We start from the raw sequence: 23,873 nt of genomic DNA on the forward strand, positions 1-23,873 counted from the left end.
ATGGTAATATTGAATATTTCATTATTTGGCAATACCATACGTTTAGTTAACATTTCCTGATTGATGGACATTGGAATAGTTACTAGTTTTTCAATTAATAAAGTGTTTTAGGGGACAACCTTGTAGCTAAATCTTGATGTACAGTTTATTTATTTTCTTCAGATAAATTCCAAGAAGTAGAACTGCTGGGTCCAGAGGCACGTATATTCTATTTTTTTAAAAAAATTAATTAATTAATTAGTTTATTTTTGGCTGTGTTGGGTCTTCGTTGCTGCGCGCGGGCTTTCTCTAGTTGTGGTGAGCAGAGGCTACTCTTCGTTGCGGTGCGTGGGTTTCTCATTGTGGTGGCTTCTCTTGTTGCGGAGCACAGGCTCTAGGCGCACGGGTTTCAGTAGTTGTGGCTCGCGGGCTCTAGAACGCAGGCTCAGTAGTTGTGGCGCATGGGCTTAGTTGCTCCGTGCCATGTGGGATCTTCCCGGACCAGGGCTTGAACCTGTGTCCCCTGCACTGGCAGGCGGATTCTTAACCACTGCGCCACCAGGGAAGTACCAGGGGCACGCATATTCTTAAGGCTTCTGATTCATTGCTGAATCATCCTCTGGAAAGTTTGAGCAGTTTCGCAGGATGGCAGCACCGACGAATAGTATTCGTGTCTCTACACTGTTCCCCACACTGTTACACTGTTGCGATGTTCTCTGCTGACTTGAAAAGGGAAATGGCATTTCATTTACTGGGTGAATATGCATTTTTAAAATTGTTAGGGGCGGTCGAGGTCCTTTCATTTGTATTTCCTCTATTACGAAGTGTTTATAGCTTTGCTTATTTTACAGCCCTGTAGACCAGGCATATTTTTCTAAAAAAATTTTAAGAGCTCTTTATGCATCAGGTTTGTGGTCCTTAGATGATTACATAGGTTGCAAATATTTTTGTCCATTAACTATTTGAATATTTTACATGAATGTTTTGAATATTTATATATTTATTTTAAAAAACCATAAATCTATTCAAAGTATTATTTAATCAAATCTAACAGTCTTTGCCTTCATGGATTCTACTTTTGGTGCTACTCTTTAAGTAAGTCCCACCTGAGGTTAGACTTTCATATCCTTCTAGCACTAGAATTTGTGGATAAATGCGTGAGGTATGATTTGGCTTTTTCTTTTTCCCAAATGGTTAAGCCCACTGTTTTAAAACCATTTATTAAATAATCCATCCTCTCTTTAATGGATTGGAAATGACACTTTAATCATATACTGAAGACTGTCTCTCTCTCACACACACATACACACACTCTCTCTCTCTCTCTCACACACACACACACACACACACACACACACACACACACACAGGGGAATCTATTTCTGGATCGTTATTCTCCCTCACTGATTTGTTTGTCCACTCCTATACTCATACCACATCATTAAAATTATTTTATCCCATTATAACATTTTAATATCTGGAAGGGTTGCTCTTCCCTTTAAAGATATTCTTGGATTTTCTACACGTTAATTCTTCTAGATCAGAGGTTCTTATTTAAAGGCACGCATCACAGTTACTAGTGAAGTGTTCTAAAAACATAGTTGCCTGGTTCCACCTCCAACATAGAAAATCTAAACCTCTAGTGTAGGGGTCTAACATTAGAGTATTTGCCAAACTGCGTTAAGAACCTTGACTCTAGGTCCATCCACCTCACTACAAATAACTCAATTTTGTTTCTTTTTATGGCTGAGTAATATTCCATTGTATATATGTGCCACATTTTCTTTATCCATTCACCTGTTGATGGACACTTAGGTTGCTTCCATGTCCTGGCTATTGTAAATAGAGCTGCAATGAACATTTTGGTACATGACTCTTTTTGAATTATGGTTTTCTCAGGGTATATGCCCAGTAGTGGGATTGCTGGGTCATATGGTAGTTCTATTTTTAGTTTTTTAAGGAACCTCCATACTGTTCTCCATAGTGGCTGTATCAATTTACATTCCCACCAACAGTACAAGAGGGTTCCCTTTTCTCCACACCCTCTCCAGAGTGAAGTAAGTCAGAAAGAGAAAAATAAATACCATATGCTAACACATATATATATGGAATCTAAGGGAAAAAAAAAAGGTCATGAAGAAACTAGGGGAAAGATGGGAATAAAGACACAGACCTACTAGAGAATGGACTTGAGGATATGGGGAGGGGGAAGGGTAAGCTGTGACAAAGTGAGAGAGCGGCATGGACATGTATACACTACCAAACGTAAAATAGATAGCTAGTGGGAAGCAGCCGCATAGCACAGGGAGATCAGCTCGGTGCTTTGTGACCATCTAGAGGGGTGGGATAGGGAGGGTGGGAGGGAGGGAGATGCAAGAGGGAAGAGATATGGGGACATATGTATATGTATAACTGATTCACTTTGTTATAAAGCAGAAACTAACACACCATTGTAAAGCAATTATACTCCAATAAAGATGTTAAAAAACAAAAAACAAAAAACGAAGAACCTTGACTCTAGATGAACTTCGGAGCAAGCTTCTGAGGGTAGAAGCCATGTCTGCCTGGTTACTGTGTATTCCCAGCCCCAGGGTCTGCCACATAGGTGGAGTTCAATCAATATTTGTGGAGTGAAAGAGTATATTAGTTAATGTTTATTTGTAGTCAGCACCCTTACTTTGAACTTGGGACTCTCAAAGGTCATTTATGTCAGGGAAGGTAGGGCAAGAGGCCAGCCTGGTGAGGAATATGAAAACACTCCCCTGAGGAACCGTGTGAGTTCTGTGAGAAGAGGATTGCCACGTACAATACCTGAAGGCTGGATGTGAGGAACAGGGAGCAGAGGCAGCCTATGTTCCTCCAGGGCTGGGCTCAGTACAAGGAACTCAGTCTCAGGTTATTAGGAGGGGTCAGATCTAGCAGAAAATGAGAATAGGTGCCCCTTTGTTGAGTGGGTTGGTCACCTCTCCACCACGGGGGGTGTTTAGACAGAAGGTGTGTTGCCATCTTGTGCGGAGTGATTTGGAGAAGATTCCCGACCGAATTAAGTAGGTTTGAGAGCTGGTAATCTCTAAGATCTCTTCCAGAATGGAGATTTTAGGTTTGAAAAATATTTGTTGAATGAGTTCTGTGATTCAAAGAGATAGGAAGGTTCTGGGAGTTTTCTGGTTGGTGAGAAAAATTCAGACTAAGCCCAGAGGTCACTAGAGAGGGAGATCCCCATTGAGGTCATCTTGACCTGGGGACCTTGGGGCCCTGACCATGTTGCATCCCAATACCTGCCATGGGCCTAAACACTTACCCTTGCCATGCGATGTTTCGATAATCCAGGTGCAGTTCAAGTTGTTGGGGTAGAAATCAGGGAACCCCGGTGACAAGATGGTCCCACGGGAGCCTTGAATGAAGCCACCGCAAAGAGCTGGAGAGGAGGGAAGCGGGCACTGAAAGACTGGAGCGGCCCAGGGAGCTTCCCCCACAGTCCCCCTGGGATCCCAGCCCCCATCTCGTCCAAATCTCCAACCCTCACTGACAGGGTCAAGGGGGTCAGTGCCTGTGTTTTCAGGGCAGGAAAGGAGTCCTCTACTTTAGCGCCCCCTGCTGGTATGTCTCACCTTCACAGCTGGGCAGGGCCCGGCTCCACTGGAAGTTGGGCTCACACTCCAGGGGCTCCCCGTCGCTTAGTGTGTAGCCCGAGTCACAGCTGAAGGTCACCAGGGCGCCCACGTAGAAGTCATTCCCATGACGCTGCCCATTGACGGGGATCCCTGGATCCAGACAGTGGTCTGACTGCAGTGTTATAGCTGGAATAGAGAGCCCACAGCTGGAAGCTCACTGTGAGCGTAGAGGGACCCCAGCTGACTCACAAAGGGAGGGGGGAGAGAGCCCTGAGTGAGAGAAGGCTGGAGTTGTCATCTGCCCCCTCCTCAAATGTGGCTGTCAGTATCTGCTGAGGGTATCTGAAGACCCATCTGTCAGGGAGAACAAGCGGTCTTCATCATTTGTTCATTCATCATTCATTCAGTAACCATCAGTGAAGTGTGCCCTGTGGCTTAGACGCCATGCTAAGGGCTATGGATACGAACACGGGTAAGAAAATGACCCTCTTCCTCATGGTGCTCTCGGCCCTAAGTTACTAGAGTGGTCGCAAAGAACTGAATCAACAAGCTCTTTCAGTCGAGGCACCAGCAATGAATGCAGGTGATGAGAGAGGGTGAGGGAGCAGGAGATGACGTCTCACTTCAACGTCACCATCTGTCAAGCACCCTGTCCACAGAGTGCCCAGCATGGCGGCGTCCAGTCATCTGCACACAGAGGGGGACCTTCCATTCTTTCTAAAGTTGAGCTCTGAGAGATGTTGAGAACAAGAAGCACCTCCCGAGGAGCACAGCCTAACTGAGAACGCCACGGGGACGCGGCCGAGCGGGGCCTCCTGGCGGAGCTCAGCCCTTGGTCCTTTCCCCGCGCGGCCGACCCTGTCACTGACGCCCCGACACTCACTCTCATAGCGGAGCTGGAAGCCGATGTCTGAGTGACTCTTGTCGGTAGAGAAGAGGAGGTAGAGGTAGTTGCTGGTGCTGATGAGGAACTGGGGGACCTGGGTCCCATGGTAAACTCCGATCAAGGGCGCCGAGTACGTCCGTCCATCTCGCACTTCCAGAGTGTCATAGTTGACCTCAGTTTTAAATCTGCCGAAGATGGAAATGAAGACGTCTTGAGAAACTTCATTAATTTGCAAATGACAAAAGGCCCTGCCTGACCTGGGCTTCAGAACAACTGGGTTTTGGCAGGCTGGGATACTTTAGTATAATCTGCACACATTTACTGGAGATGCGGGAGGACCTTCCCTACTGTGTTGAACCCTCCTCCTCCTGCGGTTGGATGCGGCTCTCCCAGTCCTCTCTGTGGCCTGGGCTGTGACCCATCTTCAGACCTAGAGGCGCAGTGACTAGCCTCATGGGAGTCAGAATGTTCTAGGCCAGGGGTCAGTAAACTACAGCCCCAGGGCCAATTCTGGTCTAGAGTCTGTTCTTGTATGGCCTAAGGGCTAAGAATGGTTTTTACATTTATAAAGCAGTATTTCTTTTTTGTTAAAAAGCAAAGACTATGCAACAGATATCAGCAAGTGTCCCATGAAACCTAAAGTATTTACTACCTGGCCCTTCACAGAAAAGTTTGCAACGGCTATTCTAGGCCACGAACGCTTTGTCTACGAGAAGTTTGTGATCATACTTGGGTGGCTACTTCCCCCACCCGAGGGGCACAGCCAGGGTGGGAGTTAGAAGTGGGGAAAACGAGCAGGATTTGGGTCAGAGGTGAGGAAGATCGCCTTCCCACACTGGAAATGTCAGGGCTATGCTCCTCAGATACTAATAGTCTCCTAAACATCACAGACCCCACTACTGAGATGGAACCAAGGCCAAGGGCGAAGCCAGTGCAGCCTGCCCCCACCCCACCCAGGGCAGCCACTCGAGTGTCGTCTGACCTTGTTGACATTCCAGCATCGGTGCTGGTCCGTCACCCACCCCAGCTTCCCTCCCACACCACTGCAGAGATATCACTCCTCATCCCCACCCCCAGGTTGTGGTTACAAGCACCTGTCGAAGGTGATTTTGATGGGGTAGCCTGGCTGGGCTTCAATCACCCAGGCACAGCTCAGGGCATCCTTGTAGAAGCCAGGCCAGCCCGGAGACAGGATGGTGCCACTGGGCGAAGTCAGATGACCACCACAGGGAGCTGGGGGGACAGAAGGGAGAGAAGCAGGTTTCTTGGGGGGACAAATAAATAAACAAAAAAAATCTCTCTGTAAAACGTGTCTGCCAGCAAGTATTGTTTTTGTTTTTATGGAGAATTACATAAACTGTATAAACTGTGAGTTCTGTCTTTGGGGTCCTTTACGGATATGTCCAGTTACATCACTTGGAGTTTTATGAAGGGCCAGAGAGGAGGAATGAAAAGAATCCTTTAAACAAAGTCCTTTGCCATTCTAGAAGTGTTGAAGTACAACTAATATTTGGGTCACACTGGTTCTCTCTTTGTTCCTGACTCAATCATCAGGCCTCTGGCAGAGGCATAAGCCCGGCCCACCCTGGCACAGCTGGCACCCGGTGCTCTGGTCCAGGAGCACACAGCCCGCTCCACTGCGAGCTCCCTGAGGGCAGGGGCCGTACAATTTGTCTTATGCCACTCGGAACCCCCAGCCCTTAGCCTAGTGCTTGGCACACGGCTGTCCCTCAGTGACCATTGCTTGAATGAATAAATGAGTGGATGGAAGGATGAGTGTAGTCACGGCAGGCAAAGCCACAAGACCCCCAGGGTTCAGGCACCCATCACGCTGGCTCTGAGCTTGCAAACCCTGTTATCTCAGTCTTCTGGTCTCTCTCTGCCCATGTTCCCATCCCTCAGTTTCCCATTCCATTCTCTCCCATCTTTCCCATCACTCCTGCCTCTTCCTGCAACCAGACCCTTGGCCCCGTGGTGGTCATTAGAGCTGCTCCAGTGCTCCGCCTTCAGGCCACGTGGTTGAATTTCATTGTCCACCCTTTTGTGTCCATGTAGGCAAGGCCACGTGACTGCCTTGACCAATCAATCGAGGGTGGAAGTGATGCGTGTCACGTCCACATGGGGACGTGAAGCGCCAGTGTGTGATCTGCAGCTTGTGACTGTGAAAGTCTAGAAGGAAGTACCATCAGCCTGGGCGTCTAAGTGACCCTGAGGAGCAGAGCCCCGTGACCCAGGTCACACATGTAGCCTGAGTAGTCTGTGTGAGAGCGAAACTCCTGTTTTTAAGCCACTGAGATTCTGCGGTTGTTTGTTAGTACAGTGTAACCTCGCCCACCCTGATAAGGCACCTCCCTCCCTGAGACTGATAACGAGGCGATTGATCACCACCAGCATCAAAGCCACTGCCACTGTCACCACCACGGCCATGCACTGAGAGCCTGCTCCTGTCACACGCTGAGCTTCACATGTCTATCAGGTTTGATCTTCACAAAACACAAACCCTGTGAGGCGGGTGCTATTATTTACTCCATTTTACAGCTAAGAAAGCGGAGGCTTATGGAGATTAAGTAACTAGCCTTTGCTAACTAGGGTTAGCAAGTGGTAGAACTTGGATTCAGACCTAGGAAGACAGCATAAAACCAGAGATCATACCCTAAGCAGCATCCCAGTTTTAAAAGAAACCATGCTTCCTTGGGATCCCCTTACTGCGGTGCTACCAGATGCCCAAAATGCGCTGAACAAGACTGGAAAGGAAAGGGGATAAGGAACTACCGACATTCCTATCTCTGCAAATTTTTGCAAATTTCCCCAAGTAATCAGTCTCATAAAACATAGCCAAATGTACCACACCTTTCCTCTCTCAATTCTGTAACCTTCCTGAAAATATCTAGAAGAATTGTCAAGCATTCTTAATAGTAAATTATATTAGAAAGTTTAACTAACAAAGAAGACAAAAGAATAATAATGATGTTAATAGTAGACAACTCATACTGATGACTTACGATGCTACCTGCTTTACACGTTATCTCGTTAAAAAAATTTTTTTTTTATTGTGGTAAAAGTCACACAATATAAACCATACTATTTTAACCATATTTAACTGTTCAGTTCAGTGGCACTAAGTATATTCACACTGTTGTGCAACTCTCACCATCATCCATCTCCGGATTTTTCACGTTCCTAAACTGAAACTCTGTCCCCATTAAACACTAACCCCTCATGCCTCCTCCCCACGCCCCCCACCCTCCCACCCCTGGCATCTACCAAGGTATTTTCTGTCTCTATGACTTTGACTATTCTAGGTACTTCATATAAGTGGAATCAAACAGTATTTGTCTGCATCTAATGTATGTTGGAATGCATTTTTAAGGTTAACTTAATATATGTCCTGCAAACAGACTGTACCTTCTTTTTTTCCCCCCTGTGCTACACAGTAGGCCCTCACCAGCCATCTACTTCATACATAGTAGTGTACGTACATCAATGTCAATCTCCCAATCCATCCCACCCAATCCATCCCACGTGTTATCTCATTTAAATGTGCACAGCATTTATGAAGTTATTCCCATTTTACAGAGGAGAAAACTGAGGCTAAGTAGGCTGATAGACTAGATCAAGCGCTAATAAAGTTAGAGCAGAGATTTAACTTCAAGACCTCTGTCTCCAAATCCCCCTGCAGCACATAACAGCACAACAACCACAGCTGATAGGTATGAGCTCACTGCTACTGAGTTTACTATGTGTTGGGCTTAACGTGGATTATCCTTGTGACAATTGCAACATTAAAAGGTACATAACCATTATTATCCTGATTTTATAGGCGGGGATTATTATCCCATTTTCAGTAAGTTGAGGCTTGGAGAAACTGAGAAATTACATAGCACCTCTATCAAACACTGAAAGCATAAATTGCCTATAGGTATTGTTATTTCCTGAGTAACCTGTTTTCAAAACCCATCCATCCATGGCACTGAAACTACTAATACTTTGCTCTACTCTTCCAGACCTTGGAGGTGGGGAGGGGCATGCCTGCTGCGATGTGCCTGGGTCCCCAGGCAGGCACAGAGCCTCAGAAGAGAGTGGGGATTCTTTCTTGGCTCCCATTCAGCACAGACCCAGCCTCTTTGGCTGCTGGACTGCGATGTTGTCACTCACTTTGCAGGAAGCCATAGATCACAGAGTCACCGTTGCCCGACAAGGCTACTCTCTATTCAGTCATGTACATCAACAAAGCCCTATCTAAACTTTCCAGAGAAGGAAACTCAAATCTTTCCTTTGGTGGCCACCATTTGTTTTCTTTCTCTGCTGTGTCGTTCTATCGCTTTGGCTAGTTCCTCTCTTCTCTGCTGAGGTGATTGGCAAACAGCCTCTCCATTTATTCAGTCCTTCACTCTCTCTAGTTAATCTTCATATCCCAGGGTGGTGGTTGCCAGGCAGGGAGAAGGAGGGGAGGATTCCTAAGTGCAGTGTCTCTTTAACATTTGAGACGATGCTCAACCTCCCTCTTACTGAGAAAATAAATACAAATCAAAACTATACCGAGAAATTATTTCTTATCCATCAGGTAGGGAAAATGCAAAAAGTCTGATGACTCGTGAAGCCGAGGGAGAGCAGGAATTCTAGTACTTTCCTGCTGGACATGCAAAAGAGCACAAACCCTACGCAGGGAAATTTGGTAGCATCCAGCAAAATTCATAGGCATTTATTCTCTCACCCAGCAACTCTACTTCTAGAACTCTGTCCTAAAGATACACTGGCAAAAATATGCAAAGACATATATATGTACCAGGCTACATAACGCAGTACTATTTATAACAGCCAAAGAATGGAAACAGCCAGAATGCTCAGCAATAGGGAGCTGACTAAATGAATTGGGGCAATCAACAACATGGACTATTTATGCAGCTATAAAACAAGAATAAGGATTATTCTATATAAGGTCATGGAGTGGTCCCCAGAATATTTTATTAAGTGACTAAAAGCAAGATACAGCAGTAAAAGCAAGGGTAATGATTCCATTTATCTAAGAAAAGGGTGGGAGACACACACATATTTTCTCATATTAACAATCAATGAAAGGGCAAACTCAAAATGCGAGAGATTACCTATGGATGGAGGGAGGGGCCAGGGTAGAGAGGATAGAGGTAGAAGTTAGACTTTCTCAGAATATACCTTCTTTTAGAGGTTTAGCTTTGGAACTATGTAAATATTTTACCTAATGAAAAAAGATTTAAATCTGATAAGCGATTTCTCAAAACTTAAAAGCAGTGTAAAATAAATGAATATAATACTGTATCAGCTGGTAGCATAATCATACATGAAGAAACTAGTTAAAGAGATTTTAAAACACAGTAATTTGATAGTCCATCCCTAGTAGGATGTACAGACAAGAAGAATTGAAAGGAAAAACACAAAAACGATTTTCAATAATCGTACTGCTGTTGGTAGTACTGGTATTACAATTTGAGACTCCTGGGTGTATATTAAGGAATGGGAAATTATGTTGGTGTTGAGAACTGGGATTACCAGCAAGAGTGAAAGAAGATAAAGATATGACATCAAGGAAGTTCAGTGAAAAAGAAAAAATGTTCTTACATTTGAAATGAAATGAACCCATGATGCATTTTATCTTTCAAAAAATATTTCTTAGCTCTGTTCATTGAAAAGGTTTAGAAATAAGGACCTACTCAATAGTAATAAGCAGAGCCAGTGCCCAGATTCTGAATATCATTTCTCACTAAAAGGAACCAGGACTCCTTGGAGAAACAGCTGATTTTAGGTCAGGGACAGAAAATGTACAAGATGAGGTTGGGCCAATTTCAAAAGGCTCCCGCCGGCCAGTGGGACAATTTGAGCGTTGACTACAGTAATAACTGCAATGGATTTAAATGCATAAAATATGTTTCAATCCTTTGGATTGTAATGATATTAAAAAAACGTTCAACTTTGGAAGACGATAGAGTCAACCCATTAATATGAAAACTGGTAAATAAAGGAAAATAATTAAGTATTTCTCCTGTCTTTCCTGTATGAACTATACCTCAGGGTAACCAAATAGTTGATCAGGGCAAGTTTTCCATAAGTATTCCAGCTTATAAAAGAAGAGATAGAATGTTACCATTTTGTAATCTCTAGGCTATGAAAACTGATGGCTCCTAACATCACCCAAAGAGAAACAACTAGACATTACATGCATCTGATAGAGGCACAGAGCCCTGCCTATAAAATATTCTGGCCAAACACCAGAACCTGAATCTGATTAGGCTTCTAGACCTTACTGCCAATTAAAGGAAATATAAGAGAGGGAGGATCATGTTGAGCAACCTCCTAGGGACGTAATCGCCAAAATTCAGACTGCAGGAGACTCCTCAGGATAAACAACCTGGCTTCCCCAACAAAAATATCGCAAGAGGGTGGGCAGACACCTACAGATTAAAAAGGACTTGAGACATATCAGCTTCCCTAGGGCTCTGACTTTTTAAAAAATACTATGAAAGAAAGGGTTAGATAGATAATCATGGAAACTTGATTGTATTAAGTAATTATTTTCATAATTTTAAGATAATAGCATGGTGGTTCTGTTTTAAGGAGTTCTTTTCATCCATTAGAAACATACACTAAAATGTTGTGCATGAAATATTATGCCTGAAATTTGCTTCACAATAATCCCAGAGCAGGGTAATGGTGGGAGATACTGGTAATGCAGAGGGTATGAATGAAATGAAATAGGCCATGAGTTTATAATTGTTGAAGCCAGGTGTTGGGTACGTGGGGTTCGCTATACTATTCTCTCTGTTTGAAATTTTCCATTAAAATTGTTAGGGTGAAAAGAAGGATATACACATAGATACACACACACACACACACACACGGAAAAGACAAAAAAAGAGGAGAGGGTCCTGCCTTGAACAGGGAGAAGAATTCAGCAATAAGACAAAAGAGGTACCCAGTGCCTTATCCCAGTGCCTGACACAGAGTAGGTGCTCAATAAATAGTTTGTGGAAGGAACGAAATACTGCATTTTGTGCCTCCTCAAATTCATAGGTTGAAACCTTAACTCCCATGTGACTGGCTTTGGAAATGGGCCTTTAAGGACATCACGACAGTGAAATGAGGGCATAAGGGAGGGACCTAATCCAAAAGGACCGGTGTCCTTACAAGAAGAAGAAACATCAGGAGTGCATGTACACAGAGAAAAAGGCCATGTGAGGACACAGCAAGAAGATGGCCATCTGCTAGCTAAGGAGAGAGGTGTCGGGAGAAAGCAACCCTGCTGGCTCCTTGATCTTGGACCTCCAGTATCCAGAACCATGAGAAGACACATTTCTGTTGTTTATGTCACCCAGTTTGTGGTATGTTGTTATGGCAGCATGAGATGGCTAATGCGCTGGGCTTCTGATGAGGGGCTGGTGTCCCCTGTGAGGGAGGATCCACCTCTCCTGACCTTGGATGCTATAGTTGTACGAGGCAAAGGGCAGATGGGGGTGGTGATGGAATAGAGTGATGCCGGGAACTCGTGCTCCCTGAGCCCTCACAAGCCGCATGCTAATTGATATGTGCTTCTGCTTTTCCTGTATGTTCACCCTCACAGCAAACTTTAAGGTGGGTACTGGCGTTAGCCTCATTTCCTAGTCGAGGAAACGGGTACAGAGGGCTTAGGTAACTGGTCCAGAAACACACAGCAGGGAAGCAGCAGAGCCAGGATTTAAACACAGGCAGTCTGGCTCCAGAGCCTCCATTTCTAACCACTACGGGTGGATGCGGGAATGCCCCCCCCACCCCCTGACTACTGCCCTCAAAGGGGTCTCAGTGTGAATATCTAGAAGCAGTGGAAGCTTTTTCCTTGACTCCCTCCAGCGCTGCCTCCCCACTACCCACCCCCCCATACCCCTCACCACCTATCCTCCACCATTCTGTGGTAGAACAAAAGGAGAATGAACTTTGGAGTCAGACCGCATTTGGTGGTTCAAAGTGATCATTTGGTATCAAAATATCTGGATTTGAATCCTGACTCTCCCGTTCACTTAGCTGTGTGATCTTGGTCAAGTTACTTAGCCACTCTGTGCTTCAGTTTCCTTATCTGTGAAGTGAGGATCATAACAGTACCTCCCCTGTAGGGTCATCATGAAGATGTAATAGAACAATGTATGTAAAGCACTTGGCCTAGTATTTAGCACATAGTAAGTGCTCAATTATTACTAGCTGGGTAATCGCAGGCAAGTCAATTCACCTTGCTGGTTTGCAGATTTCTCATGCATAGAGCATAATAATCTTTCTCACAAGAGTGACAAGAAGATTAAATGAAATAATGTTAGAAACGCAGTAACTACCCTTCTTCCTCAGAGGCCTAAATTAACTACCACCATCACTTAGACTCCTCTTGTGGGAGTGGGGAGAACTGACCTTTCTTTTTTAGAAGACTTTTTAAAAAAATTATAAAAATAACACATTTATTTTACATACAGAGAGAAAAAAATGTGGACGTGTCTACACCAAAGTGTTACGCCATTTTTCTCCGGGGAGTGGGATTAGGAAATGAATATTTCCACTTTAACTTTATTTGCACTTGTGTATTGTTTACATTTTTTACAACTACCAAGTATTACTTTAAAAATGAAAATACATACTCACTGTAGATAATTTATCTCCTTTTTTCCCATGTATTTCTTTTAAACAGCATATTTTTTTAAACCCAGTTTGAGAGTCTTTGTCTTCTAATAGGGAGTTTAATTACTTTATTATCGTAACTGGTATGTTTGTCTTACTGCTGTCATTTCGTTTTATGCTGTCAATTTCTGATGCTTCCACATGGTGTCCTATTTCCTTTGTCTTTTATGATAGGCAATATGTTTCCTTTTGTTTTAATTTTCTACTGGGATATGGAAAGTAGAAAACCTGCTTTTCATCCTATTTGTGGATGCTTTTAAGTCTTTTACAAATATGTTTGAAATTATATTCTCTCTAGTGATATAATTCAAGAAAAATACAGTAACGGGGTAGCCAAGAGCCTGGGTTTGGATTCTGGTTCTGTCACTTACAAGCTGGGAGGACGCTGGGCAAGTGACTTAGCTTCTCTGTGCTTTAATGGGACAATAACAACACCTGCTACCTAGACTGGTACCTGGCTGAAATGAGGTGACACCTGTAAACCACCTACCATAGTGATGTATAATTAGTTCGTTCTTCCTTACAAGAGACAAGGAAGAGATGAATACCGCGGTGAGAACCGTGCGTTCCTTTGTAGCTGTTTCACTCCTTGGAAGTCTTTCTTAGGAAATTTCTGATTTTAAACATGTGGATCCCTTATGTCCTCTGTTCTGTAGATCAGGGGTCAGCAAACTACAGCCCAGGGGCCAAATCCGACCCATTCATTTCTGTTTTGTCAAAGCTGTTTTTGCATAACGATGGCAGAGTCGAGGGGAGATCTTAGGGCCCTCAAAGCTGAAAACACTTCCTAGCTAGCCCTTTAAGAAAAAGTTTGCAACTTCTGCTTTAGATCAGCCAGATGATCATGCTTCTTTCTAAATTTAGGAGAAGAAGCCATTTTCTCCCTTGTCCTTTTATAGCCTCTCAAAAGCTAAGAGGCTCTTAGCATATATTAAAAGATTTTTTAAAAGATCATTAGCTTCCACATTTAATTGTCCACAAGGTGGGGATACTTAATCAAAAACAAAACTAGAAAAAATGGAAAGACAAAGATGCTGATTACAGAGCAGCGTTCTTCCAAGGCTCAACACAGGAGGGAAAGGGGCCAAGGAGGGGCCAGATTCCAGGATCTTCTTACCCTGTCTGCTCTACGGTTTCAAGTCCAGAATTGGCCACCCTAGGTGCTGTCCGGCTCTCACTCTGGCCCTCTAATCTGCTGCTCCCCAGGTCTCCGGAAACCAGGTTGGCATCAAATGCCCGTCATTCTAGGAAGACTGAGCAGTCTCCCCTTGTGCCAAGTCAGCATCTCTCCAACAGGCTGCCCCCTTATTTCTGGTTGTACACTGTCCCCCAACCTAAGCATTTTCCCCCCCAGGGACAGAATGAATGAGACAGCTCTAATTTCAAAATTAAGACTCAGCCTATGAAACGGTGAACCGCTTAAGGTCCTTTAATGAAGGTCGAGTTCTCTTGCACATGCACTCATGGTCTGGAGTGGTTCACTGCACCGGCAGAACTATGGTCTAGGAGCACCTGATTCAGGAAAGTGGAGGGTGGGGAGGAGGATTCTGTAGTTACCAAGTCCTGGTCCCTCTCAGGGGGGTCAACTCCACTGGGACTGAGCCCCCGCAGGCTCAGGGGCACTGTGGCCTGGGCTTCTGCCCCGGAAGTCCTATAGTCTTGGTTGGGAGATAGGGCCAAGACTCGTGGAACTGGTAAAGAAAAATGTAGTCATGGTGAGACCAAGTATCTGATAGAGTGGTCCGGCGGTGGCCCATAGAGCAAGGGAACCAGGAGGAAGGAGAGATCAGGTGAGTGGGAGACAGCAGGGAAGATGTCCTGGATGAGATGGACCACGAGGAAAACCAAAGAAGTCAGAGGAGGTTGACTTGAGAGCATGAGGGAGAATGAGGGGCCCAGCTTGAAGGAAAGGTGAGACCACTGACCGACAAGCCCCCAGACCCTGGGCTCTGCCTCACCCCCAAACAACCCCATCAGACACGCGTGGTTACGCCCCTGCTGCCGCCGAGGGAGCTACCCAACCCATCGGGTCCACAACTGGGAGGGGGCAAAGATAGGAGTTTCATGGTTCCCTGACACCAAAGCTTATGCTGTTTCCAAAAGTGCTCACTCTGCTGGGTAAAAACAGCAGAGGAGGTTGTGTGGACGTGGTTGGGTGACCGCGGGGGGCAGGAAGACGCCTGTTTGTGTCACGATTGGAACAGGCACCTGGAAGGATGAACCCACCCCATGATCCCCCGAAGTGGACCAACATGCATCTGATGGTGTCAGGGATGGTTAAAATCAGGTGAATATCATGCTCACAGCCAACACTGACTGAGCGCTGCCTCTCTGCCAGGCACTGCTCCAGGAGCGGTGCTTGCTCACGACCACCCTGTGAGGGGGCTCCCATTATGAACTGCACTTTACAGATGGGGCAGCTGAGGCACAGAGAAGTCAAGTCACTTGGCCCCGGCGACTCAGCGGGTAAATTTCAGGGAGGAGACAAAAGGCAGTCTGGTGAGAGTCAGGGCTCTGGAGGCCATGAAGGAGGCTCTAACCTAGTTAAAAGGTCATTCATTCATTCATTCATTCAGTGATTGATCAACCAGTATTGACTGAGCATCTAGCAGGCATCAAACAATATGCCAGCTGTGGGGATACGAGGCCAAGGAAGATTCCCTAACCTCACAGAGCTTACACACCAGCAAGAGCATGGCTAACACTTACGCTAGGAACTCAATCTCTGCCTGGAAGTGCCCTTTACACGTGCATCTCATTATCATCTCCCCACTTTTTTTTAGCTGAAAAAAACCCAAACAAACCAGAGGCTCAGAGAGAAAAAGGCGACTCACCAGGATTCCAGCCCAGGTCCCTCTGACTCGACGGCCCACCTTGACGCCACCCTCTCTGCCTCGGGCCCTGTGCCCTTGGTGGTCTCTCCTCCCCGCTCCCCCTGCCTGTCAGCTCTGGGGCAGCGGTCGCCCTGAGGCACGCCCCCTTGCTGCTCTGCTCTCCCGTCCTTCCCCCTTGCTGGCCGGGGTGCTCGGGTTTGGGTCTGGGGACTGTGTATGGAGAGGTCCCTTAGGTCGCTACCCTCTGTCCATCACGCGAGGTAAGAGGAAGGCGCTTTCTGGGTCCCAGAAGCAGGGAACTGAAGCCCTTGCCTCCACTGTCACTGCCTTCAAGGGGTCTGTGGGAGACTCACTTTCCACCCATTATTCACAAGTATTTATCGAGGGCCTATTCTGTGCCAGGCATTGTGCTTGGTGCACAAGTTTTACATAATTCCTGCCCTTAAGAAGCTTAATTTGTGTTTTTCATGCCTGCAGTTGGGGGGACCAGATGGCTAGTCTCTGAAACTGAGTCAAAACCTGTCTGCGTGGCAAGGCAGGACCGAGGAGACACCATAACAACCCCTGTGCTTGCTTCAAGCTGTGTCTTTTTTCTGGCTGGTCTGCCCCTAGTCTCCTGGAGATTCACTGCAAGGATATCAAGGCAGCATTTAACAGGGACACCAAGGCCAAGCCTGGGAGATGTCCCAGGGAATTGGGGGAAATTAGCATGTGGAGAAGGAAAGAGTGGCCGGCAGCTTGAAAGACATGCAAACTCACAGCTCTGCCAACACTGCTTCGGGCTGATGGAGCTCCCCTGTGCAGGAGCTGGGAGCAGGGCTCCTAATGGCTGTGATATTGAGAGCATTCCCAGTTGAAAGAAGAGGTGTTTTCGATGCCTGACAGTCTAGAACCAGCATTTCTCCTGTTTAATCTCTGGTTATAATTCAAATTTCTGTGCATTGTGGTTCTGTAAAGCCCCGGCCATTCCGGCGTGAGGGCGAGAGGGTGGTCCCATGTCCTGCGAGAAGAGGACGACTGGGGTTTGGGCCACTCGGTCCCCCTCCTCAGCCTCTCTGGCTGACAGCCCCGGCCCCCGGCCCGGCAGGCACGCACCTTCACACCGCAGCACGGCACTGTTCCAGACCACGCTGCCCTCCTTCAGGATGCAGGTGATGGTCTCTGAACCCTGAGTCCCGAGGAAGCCTTCATCGCAGAGGAAGGAGATGGAGCTTCCCAGCTGGAGGCTGTCACCAAACCGTTTGCCGTTTACTGGAACGCCCGGATCTGGACACTCATTGTGTCGAAAAGCTGTGTGGGTAAGGGTCAGGGATGGGGTTAGACAGAGCTGGCGTGCAGATGGACCCCCAAAGAAAATAAGCTTCATTATCATGGTCAATCCTAGACCTCCCCCACTTCCCCAAGAGCCTGGCATGCTGGGGGGAGAGCTACATACCCTAGAACCACACTGGGCATAAAGCAGGTACTTGTTAAACTTGATCTCCTGCCTTCCTGAGCACCTAATCCAACTTCATTCTATAGCACATTTATAGATCAGGCAGGGGGTTGTTTCTCCTGTTGGCTCATTTATACCAAATAATGATTCTGTGACGTAGGTATTATTACCCCAGTTTACAAATAAGGAAACTGACGCTCAACATGGTTAAGGAGCAGATCTGTGTCCTCAATGTCAAATCCATTCCATGCGTCCCTACCTTCAGACAGCTGTGGGATCATTTATGTTGCAGGTGAACCGGGCTCTAAATCCTGTGACACTAATAGATACCAAGCAGCATAAAGTAGGTGCCCTGGAATTAACCCTGTCTGAAGCCATTCCCTTCATTTCCTCGCCCCTTGTCAGGCTGCCTCTCACTCTGCCCAGGCAATTGATAATACCATGGTGGGGGTGGGGGGGGGGCGGGAGGAAAGAGTCAGAATACTTGTGGGTTTAATCAAGCTCTGCCTCTTATTAGTTACATGGTTCTGGGCAACTTATGTAATCTTGCTGAGCCTCTGTTTCCTAACCTATAAAATGGGCCATTCTGAGATAGGAATAACATGAAAGTTGATTTGAATTTGCAAGTGGCGAATGCTTGGTAAACACCTGACAGGTGGTCAGTACCCCTTAAGTCTGTGTTCCCTTCCTTCTTCCTGTTCCCAACCTTCCTCCAACAGGGGTGCCCAGTTCTCACACTCGAGTCCGAGGCCACGCCCTATTTGCATCCCTGCTGTTTTAAGGACGGTGGCTTCCCAGTGGAGACCAGGCTCCACGGCTGCAAGGGCGTGGGCCACTTCAGAGGCCTCTGAGATTCCCTAGTGATTGAAACACTTGCACAGTCAGAAACAGAAGCAGCCCTGGAGGCTGTCAGATCATCTTGCTGGAAGCAAACCTGGCGATCCTTCCTACTGAAGCTGGGCTGAGGGAGCATCTGACACAGAGATGATCTGGATGATCCCAGCTGAGCCCCGACCCCCTTCCCTCTGAAATGCAAGCTTAAGTCAGCCCAGACATCAGTCTCCCAACCTTTTCTCATTAGGAACTTATGACCATGAGCTTGCCCTCACATTTAGAAACATGGGGTGGGAAGAAAAGTGGCACTTGGGGCCCAGAAGTCCAGCCGTTTGTCTATTCAAAACCCTATCAGTCACACAGACACACAGATACACAGACACAGACACAGACACACACGTGTACACACTGAGCAGGGATATGGAGCTATTTCCAATACCTTGAAGCAAATGCTCTAAGTCAAGGATTTAAATACTGCCCAGATCTACCCATGTACCTTTTCAATCTGTTTCCTGGCAGGTGAAAAGGGACAGATTTTAGCTTAGGAAGTTTCTGTTGTGGGGTTGGCAGTGATGCCCGCAGGATGCTCCCACAGTAGGTGCTCAGTAAAAAGCAGCTACTCTCATCTTTGAACAAAATACTCACATGGAAGAAAGATTAGGTTTCCTCTAAGGAGCTCTGGAGGTGGAAACGGGATCCCTGAGCCTTGTTACAGGGACACGGATTTCAGGTCATCATGAGGGGAAGCCCCGAGTGCTCTCTAACTGTGGAGAGAGCTGTTTTGTGGGGGATGCGAGCTCCCTGACACTGGGCAAATTCCAGCTCTTCCCAGATGATCGTCAGTTGGGACGTGACTGAGGAGATGCACGTCCTGCGGGGGAGACTACACTAGTTCCCAAACACTTGCCCATGGACTGTGGTTTCACTAGCTACATCAGAATCACCCCAGAAGCCTGTAAAAAATGTAGATTCTAGGGCCTCACTCCTTAGAGATTTTGATTCATCAGGTCTACGATGGGGCTCAGATTTTTAAAAGTTATTGCTACCTATCCAACCCACTCTATCTGTACAAATGCACAGAAAATTATCTGTAATGTCTGTAATAGTGTTCACCAAATATTGGCAAGAATCATCTCTGGGTGGGGGGATCTAGGGTGGTAGTCAGCATTTCTTCCTTGACCTGCCCCTGTTTTTTGACTACTGACGTATTGGATGTGTATCATTTTTACAACGATGGAGGAACCTTCGAGAGGAATGCTGGGTAAGAGCTGATCATTCGGGTTTGCTGCTTTCTGCCTCTTCCTCCTGAGGATTTGGCATTTGCTCCTGTCCTGGAAAGTGGGGACCTACTGGGATATGGTTTTCCTCGGAGACTATGGGTATTTGTTTTTGACCCAGGTCCTCCATCGGTGTATCCACATCTGCTTTGAACCTGTAGAGTCCTCGGCCCTCCCCATCCTGGATAAGTGGGCTTCCCTGGGACAGCTCTTACCCTTGTTTTTCCCACTCCCACTTCCCAGGAGGGAAGAAAGATCATTCAGCCATTCATGGATCTTTCCATTCAATAAACATTTACTGATCCTCACCATGTACCAGACCCTGCACTGGGCAGAGGGCATAGGAAGATAAGTAATACATACCCCCATCTTTCCAGAGCTCATGACCTCATGGGAAAGTAGGGACGAGGACAGATAAACTAAAAGCCAGTGCTGCAGTGCTAGACTGGGAAGATTAGGGAAGACAGAACTGGGCTCTGCTTCCTCCTGCCCACAGATGATGGGAAGACAAGTGCCCTGGAGGAGGCATCCCTGGGAAGATGGCTTGTTTCTATCAAGTCCGGCATCCTGAAGAAGGTGTTGAGGGAAATATCAGGGAAGGGCTTTAGCTTGGAATCTGGGGTCCCCAGTGACCCCTGTTTGGCACCTATTGTCTTCAGCTCAACTAGACCCTGGGGACAGATGGGACAAGGAAGCAAGACCTCTCTGCCAAGGGTGGGAGGGGGGCTGGGCGGAGATCAGTTCTATCCGAAAGTGCCAGAGGGACAAGCGCTGCGTGTGTGCTGGGTGCGTGGGGCGGAGCTTGAACTGGGGACTTGCATTTCACAAGCGGCCTCTGGGAAAGGATCTGGTTAATCTGCTCAGACGGACCCAGCCTCAGCCCCCTCTGAAGATTTGCCATTGGCCAAGTTCACTGGGTCTGTAGCTGGTTCTGCCCTGAACAGCACCTCTTGCTACCTTTGCCGCTTGCTGTTTCTACTCTCCAAGCTTCTGCCCCGCCCAACCCCCCGAGACACAGAAACGACAATAATCACGGCTGAGCTTCAGTTTGTTTCTAGAGAAGGGGCCAAGGGTTAAAACTGGAGGTGACAACTTTGGGACTGTGGCCCTGAGAGGGGCCATGAGGAAATGCCCCGAGAGTTGGCTCTAATGAGTCTCAGAGCCAAACAGAAACACTGCTCTAGACTTCTGTTTCTGATTTGCCTATGGGAGTGGGAACTGGCAAAGCAAAGCGTGAGCAGCCCCACGGGGGATACATGAAGTCGGCAGTGAGTAGGCGTCCGAGGACTTGGGGGAGCACATCGGAGAGGCGTCCGTAGCTAGAAGAGGATGGGGAGGGCTTGCTCTCCCTTGGGCCCTTCCTGGTTCTAGCTGGGCCTTCTAGGAGGGGGAGGGTGGGAGGGAGAAATGGGGTCCCAGGCTCCTTTCACATTATATGGCACATTCATAGGAAATAAATGCCCAAAAGCGAGTGACGCCACAGAAAAGAACGCTTTCCGCTTTTCCCTTCATGCTGGAGCCCCATGCCTGGCTCCGCAGCCCCGCAAGGCTTTTGGAACGGGCCCACCCACATCAACACTCCTCTGCTGGCGCCCCCTCCACTGGACATCCCCAGAGGGACGGTCAGCTGAGGACACAGGCTGGACTCACTAGTAAAGGTGATGTTGAAGCCCCTCTTCCCCGTGGAGTGGTCGGTCTGGAACTCAAGACGGGCCACGTGGCCGCTGCTTGTGATGGACGAGGGGAGTTGGTTTCCCGAGAAGGTGCCCAGGACTGGGGCCTCAGCCGTGGCCCCATCCTTGATGACCAGGAAGTCAAACTGAGGCTCCACATCAATGTCATTGAAGGCCAGGTGGATGCGGCTCTCGGGCCGCGCGAGGATAAGCCAGACGCAGTGGAGGTGGTTGCCGTAGTCCTCCGGGTAGTTAGGTGACAGGACGACCCCGGAGGGGCTGGTGAAGTTGAAGAAGCAGGAAACTGCAAGAGAAGAGCCGTGGAGGTCAGTGAGCACCCCTGGTATTGTGCCTGGGCCCCTGAGGGCTGGCGGGGGAGCGTTTCTTAGTAGAAGAGCAACAGAGAGAAAGGGTGACACGAGGGCTGGGCTGGACCGGCTGGGCTCTGAGCTCTAGGTGGGAGACATGATGGGTTCCATGCCACACGTGGTGTTGGGAAGGGTCCCTCTGGCAAGCCACAGACAAGGTGGAGCTGGTCCTCTCCTGGCCCTGTCTCCGTTTCGGTGAGCCCACCCCAGGCAGGGCCTGCATGCTTCTCGGTCCCTTGCGTTGGGGAGAAAAACCACCATTCAAGCTTAAATGTAGACCCAGTGCCTGGCTCTTTTAGCTGGTGGTGATCCCCCGGGTGGTAACCAGAGTGGAGATATTCCAAGTCCATTTCTATCTTTTAAACATTTTTAGTGGGGAAATGATAGGTGTGCCCCTGGGGATTCTGCCAGCCTCGAAGCTACAAAACTATGCTAAGGAGGCGCTAGGTAGGCACCATCTTTCAGAGCCCAAAGTTTTGGAAGAAACTGGGGGAGAGAGGTGACCAGCGCCTTATCTTGAGGCCCTGCACACATTCCAAGGATCGACTCTTCTGAAAATCTTTATTTTAAACCCTTTCCATGCCAGTAACTAACAGACCCTGGAACAAGGCTGAGGCAAAGCAAAGTGCTATAAATGGAAAAACAAACACACAAACACTAAACCAAAATTAAAAAGAAAAATAACAGAATGAAAAAACATTGCAACAAATATGCCAAAGGGCAACGATCAATATTGAATTAGAGCTTTTATAATTGTATAAGAACATCACCAAGATGACCAAAGCGGATTCATATGAGAGAAAATGGGATTAATATGAAAACACAGTCCATTTCACTAGAAAAAATAAATAAATAAACAACCCATACTGTTGCGGCTTCATGAAAACTCATATGTATTTATTGCCGGTTGCACAGTAAACTTGATATAATCCTTTTGGAAGGGAGTGTATGCATTCTTATCAGCAGCCACAGCACTATTCAAATATTCTGACTCAGTAATCTCTAGGAATTAATTAAAAAGAAAAAGAGCCACATGGACAAAGATGTTTACAGTGACATAATTTTATTACAGAGGAAAAAATGTGAACAACCTACATGTCAGCCCAATAATGCGAGGTAAATTATAGACTTTAATGTGGTGCAGTTTGAACACAATCATTAAAGTGATAAATATGACCCTGTAGAAAGAAGAATGTTAAACATTTTAAAGTAAAACAGTACATCATAAAATTATACGCATGCTTTGGATTATAGCTATTAAATATTTACTTATATATGGGTAAAGACTGGACATGAGCCCCCAAATAAAAATTGTATTAGAGTAAAAGGTTTGGGGGTGATATTTTTTCAAAATGAAAGCAATATTTAATTTTTCTGACTGCAAAAATGATATAGGCTCATTGAAACATTTTTTAATATATAAAAGTGTAAAGAAGGTAAAAACGAATGTGGACAAACATTTAAGTGCCTTTATAACATTTATAGTGATGTTTGGTATTAATTATATTGAAATTAAAGTAAGTATAATATTTGACTTATTAATTATAATGAAGCTAAGGTGAAAAATAATAATAAAATCATGTTTGCAAAAGAAAAAAAACACACAAAACAAAGGGATTGGTGATTCCTTCCGTTGAGTGTCTCCTCTGCCTGACTCTACACACCTTCCCCTTTTCTGCATTAGGTATTACTTTTTCAACCTGCTACTCAAAGCCCTCCCATCAAATTCAGCAAAGTGAACCTGGTCTCGAGGACACATTCAGTCTCATCCCTATAATCTCTGTATTTTATAAGTATTGAAAGTTTGAGTCAAGGGGAGAGAAGGATATGAAAAAGCTTTTAGGCAACACAAGGTATAGTTAATAGTAATTACCATTGTATATTATTGGGCGTTTACTTAGTACAGGCACTGTTCTAAGCACTTTCATCAATTACTCAATTTAACTGTCACAATAACGGCATGAGGTAGGTACTGTTATTAACCCCATTTAAAAATGAAGACACTGCGGCACACAGAGATTAAGTAGCTTGCCAGAGCTGCGCGGCCAGTAGATGGTAGCAGCGAGTTCAAATCCACACAAATCCATGCAAATTCAAATCCACCTGACTCCACGGGCCAAGCCCTTAGCCACCCAGCAACACCGTCTCCCAGTATGAGAACAGTACTGCTCACTAAGTCTAATAGTGGAGTTCTTGGGGGTGTTCTTAGAATCTGTTAAAGATTCATCTGTTAACCCCAAGCATTATATCAGCCCTGAACTGGAGGTTCTAGGCTGGACACAGATGCCCCCACACAGCTATCCCAT

At 46.4% G+C, this 23,873-nt stretch overlaps 1 protein-coding gene across 1 annotated transcript in view; it reads right to left on the reverse strand.

The window, feature by feature from the left end:
- The window catches only part of CSMD2 (CUB and Sushi multiple domains 2), a 653,956-nt gene that overhangs the window by 228,771 nt on the left and 401,312 nt on the right, over window positions 1-23,873 (reverse strand). The window contains exons 14-19 of the mRNA XM_036829393.1: window positions 21,177-21,503; window positions 17,076-17,270; window positions 5,574-5,712; window positions 4,477-4,664; window positions 3,591-3,779; window positions 3,281-3,397 (exon numbers count right to left, since the gene is read on the reverse strand). Coding sequence (XP_036685288.1) covers window positions 3,281-3,397; window positions 3,591-3,779; window positions 4,477-4,664; window positions 5,574-5,712; window positions 17,076-17,270; window positions 21,177-21,503 — 1,155 coding nt within the window. The remainder of the gene's footprint in view (window positions 1-3,280; window positions 3,398-3,590; window positions 3,780-4,476; window positions 4,665-5,573; window positions 5,713-17,075; window positions 17,271-21,176; window positions 21,504-23,873) is intronic.

This window comes from Balaenoptera musculus, chromosome 1 (assembly GCF_009873245.2).
Source record: "Balaenoptera musculus isolate JJ_BM4_2016_0621 chromosome 1, mBalMus1.pri.v3, whole genome shotgun sequence".
NCBI classification, from domain to species: Eukaryota; Metazoa; Chordata; class Mammalia; order Artiodactyla; family Balaenopteridae; genus Balaenoptera; species Balaenoptera musculus.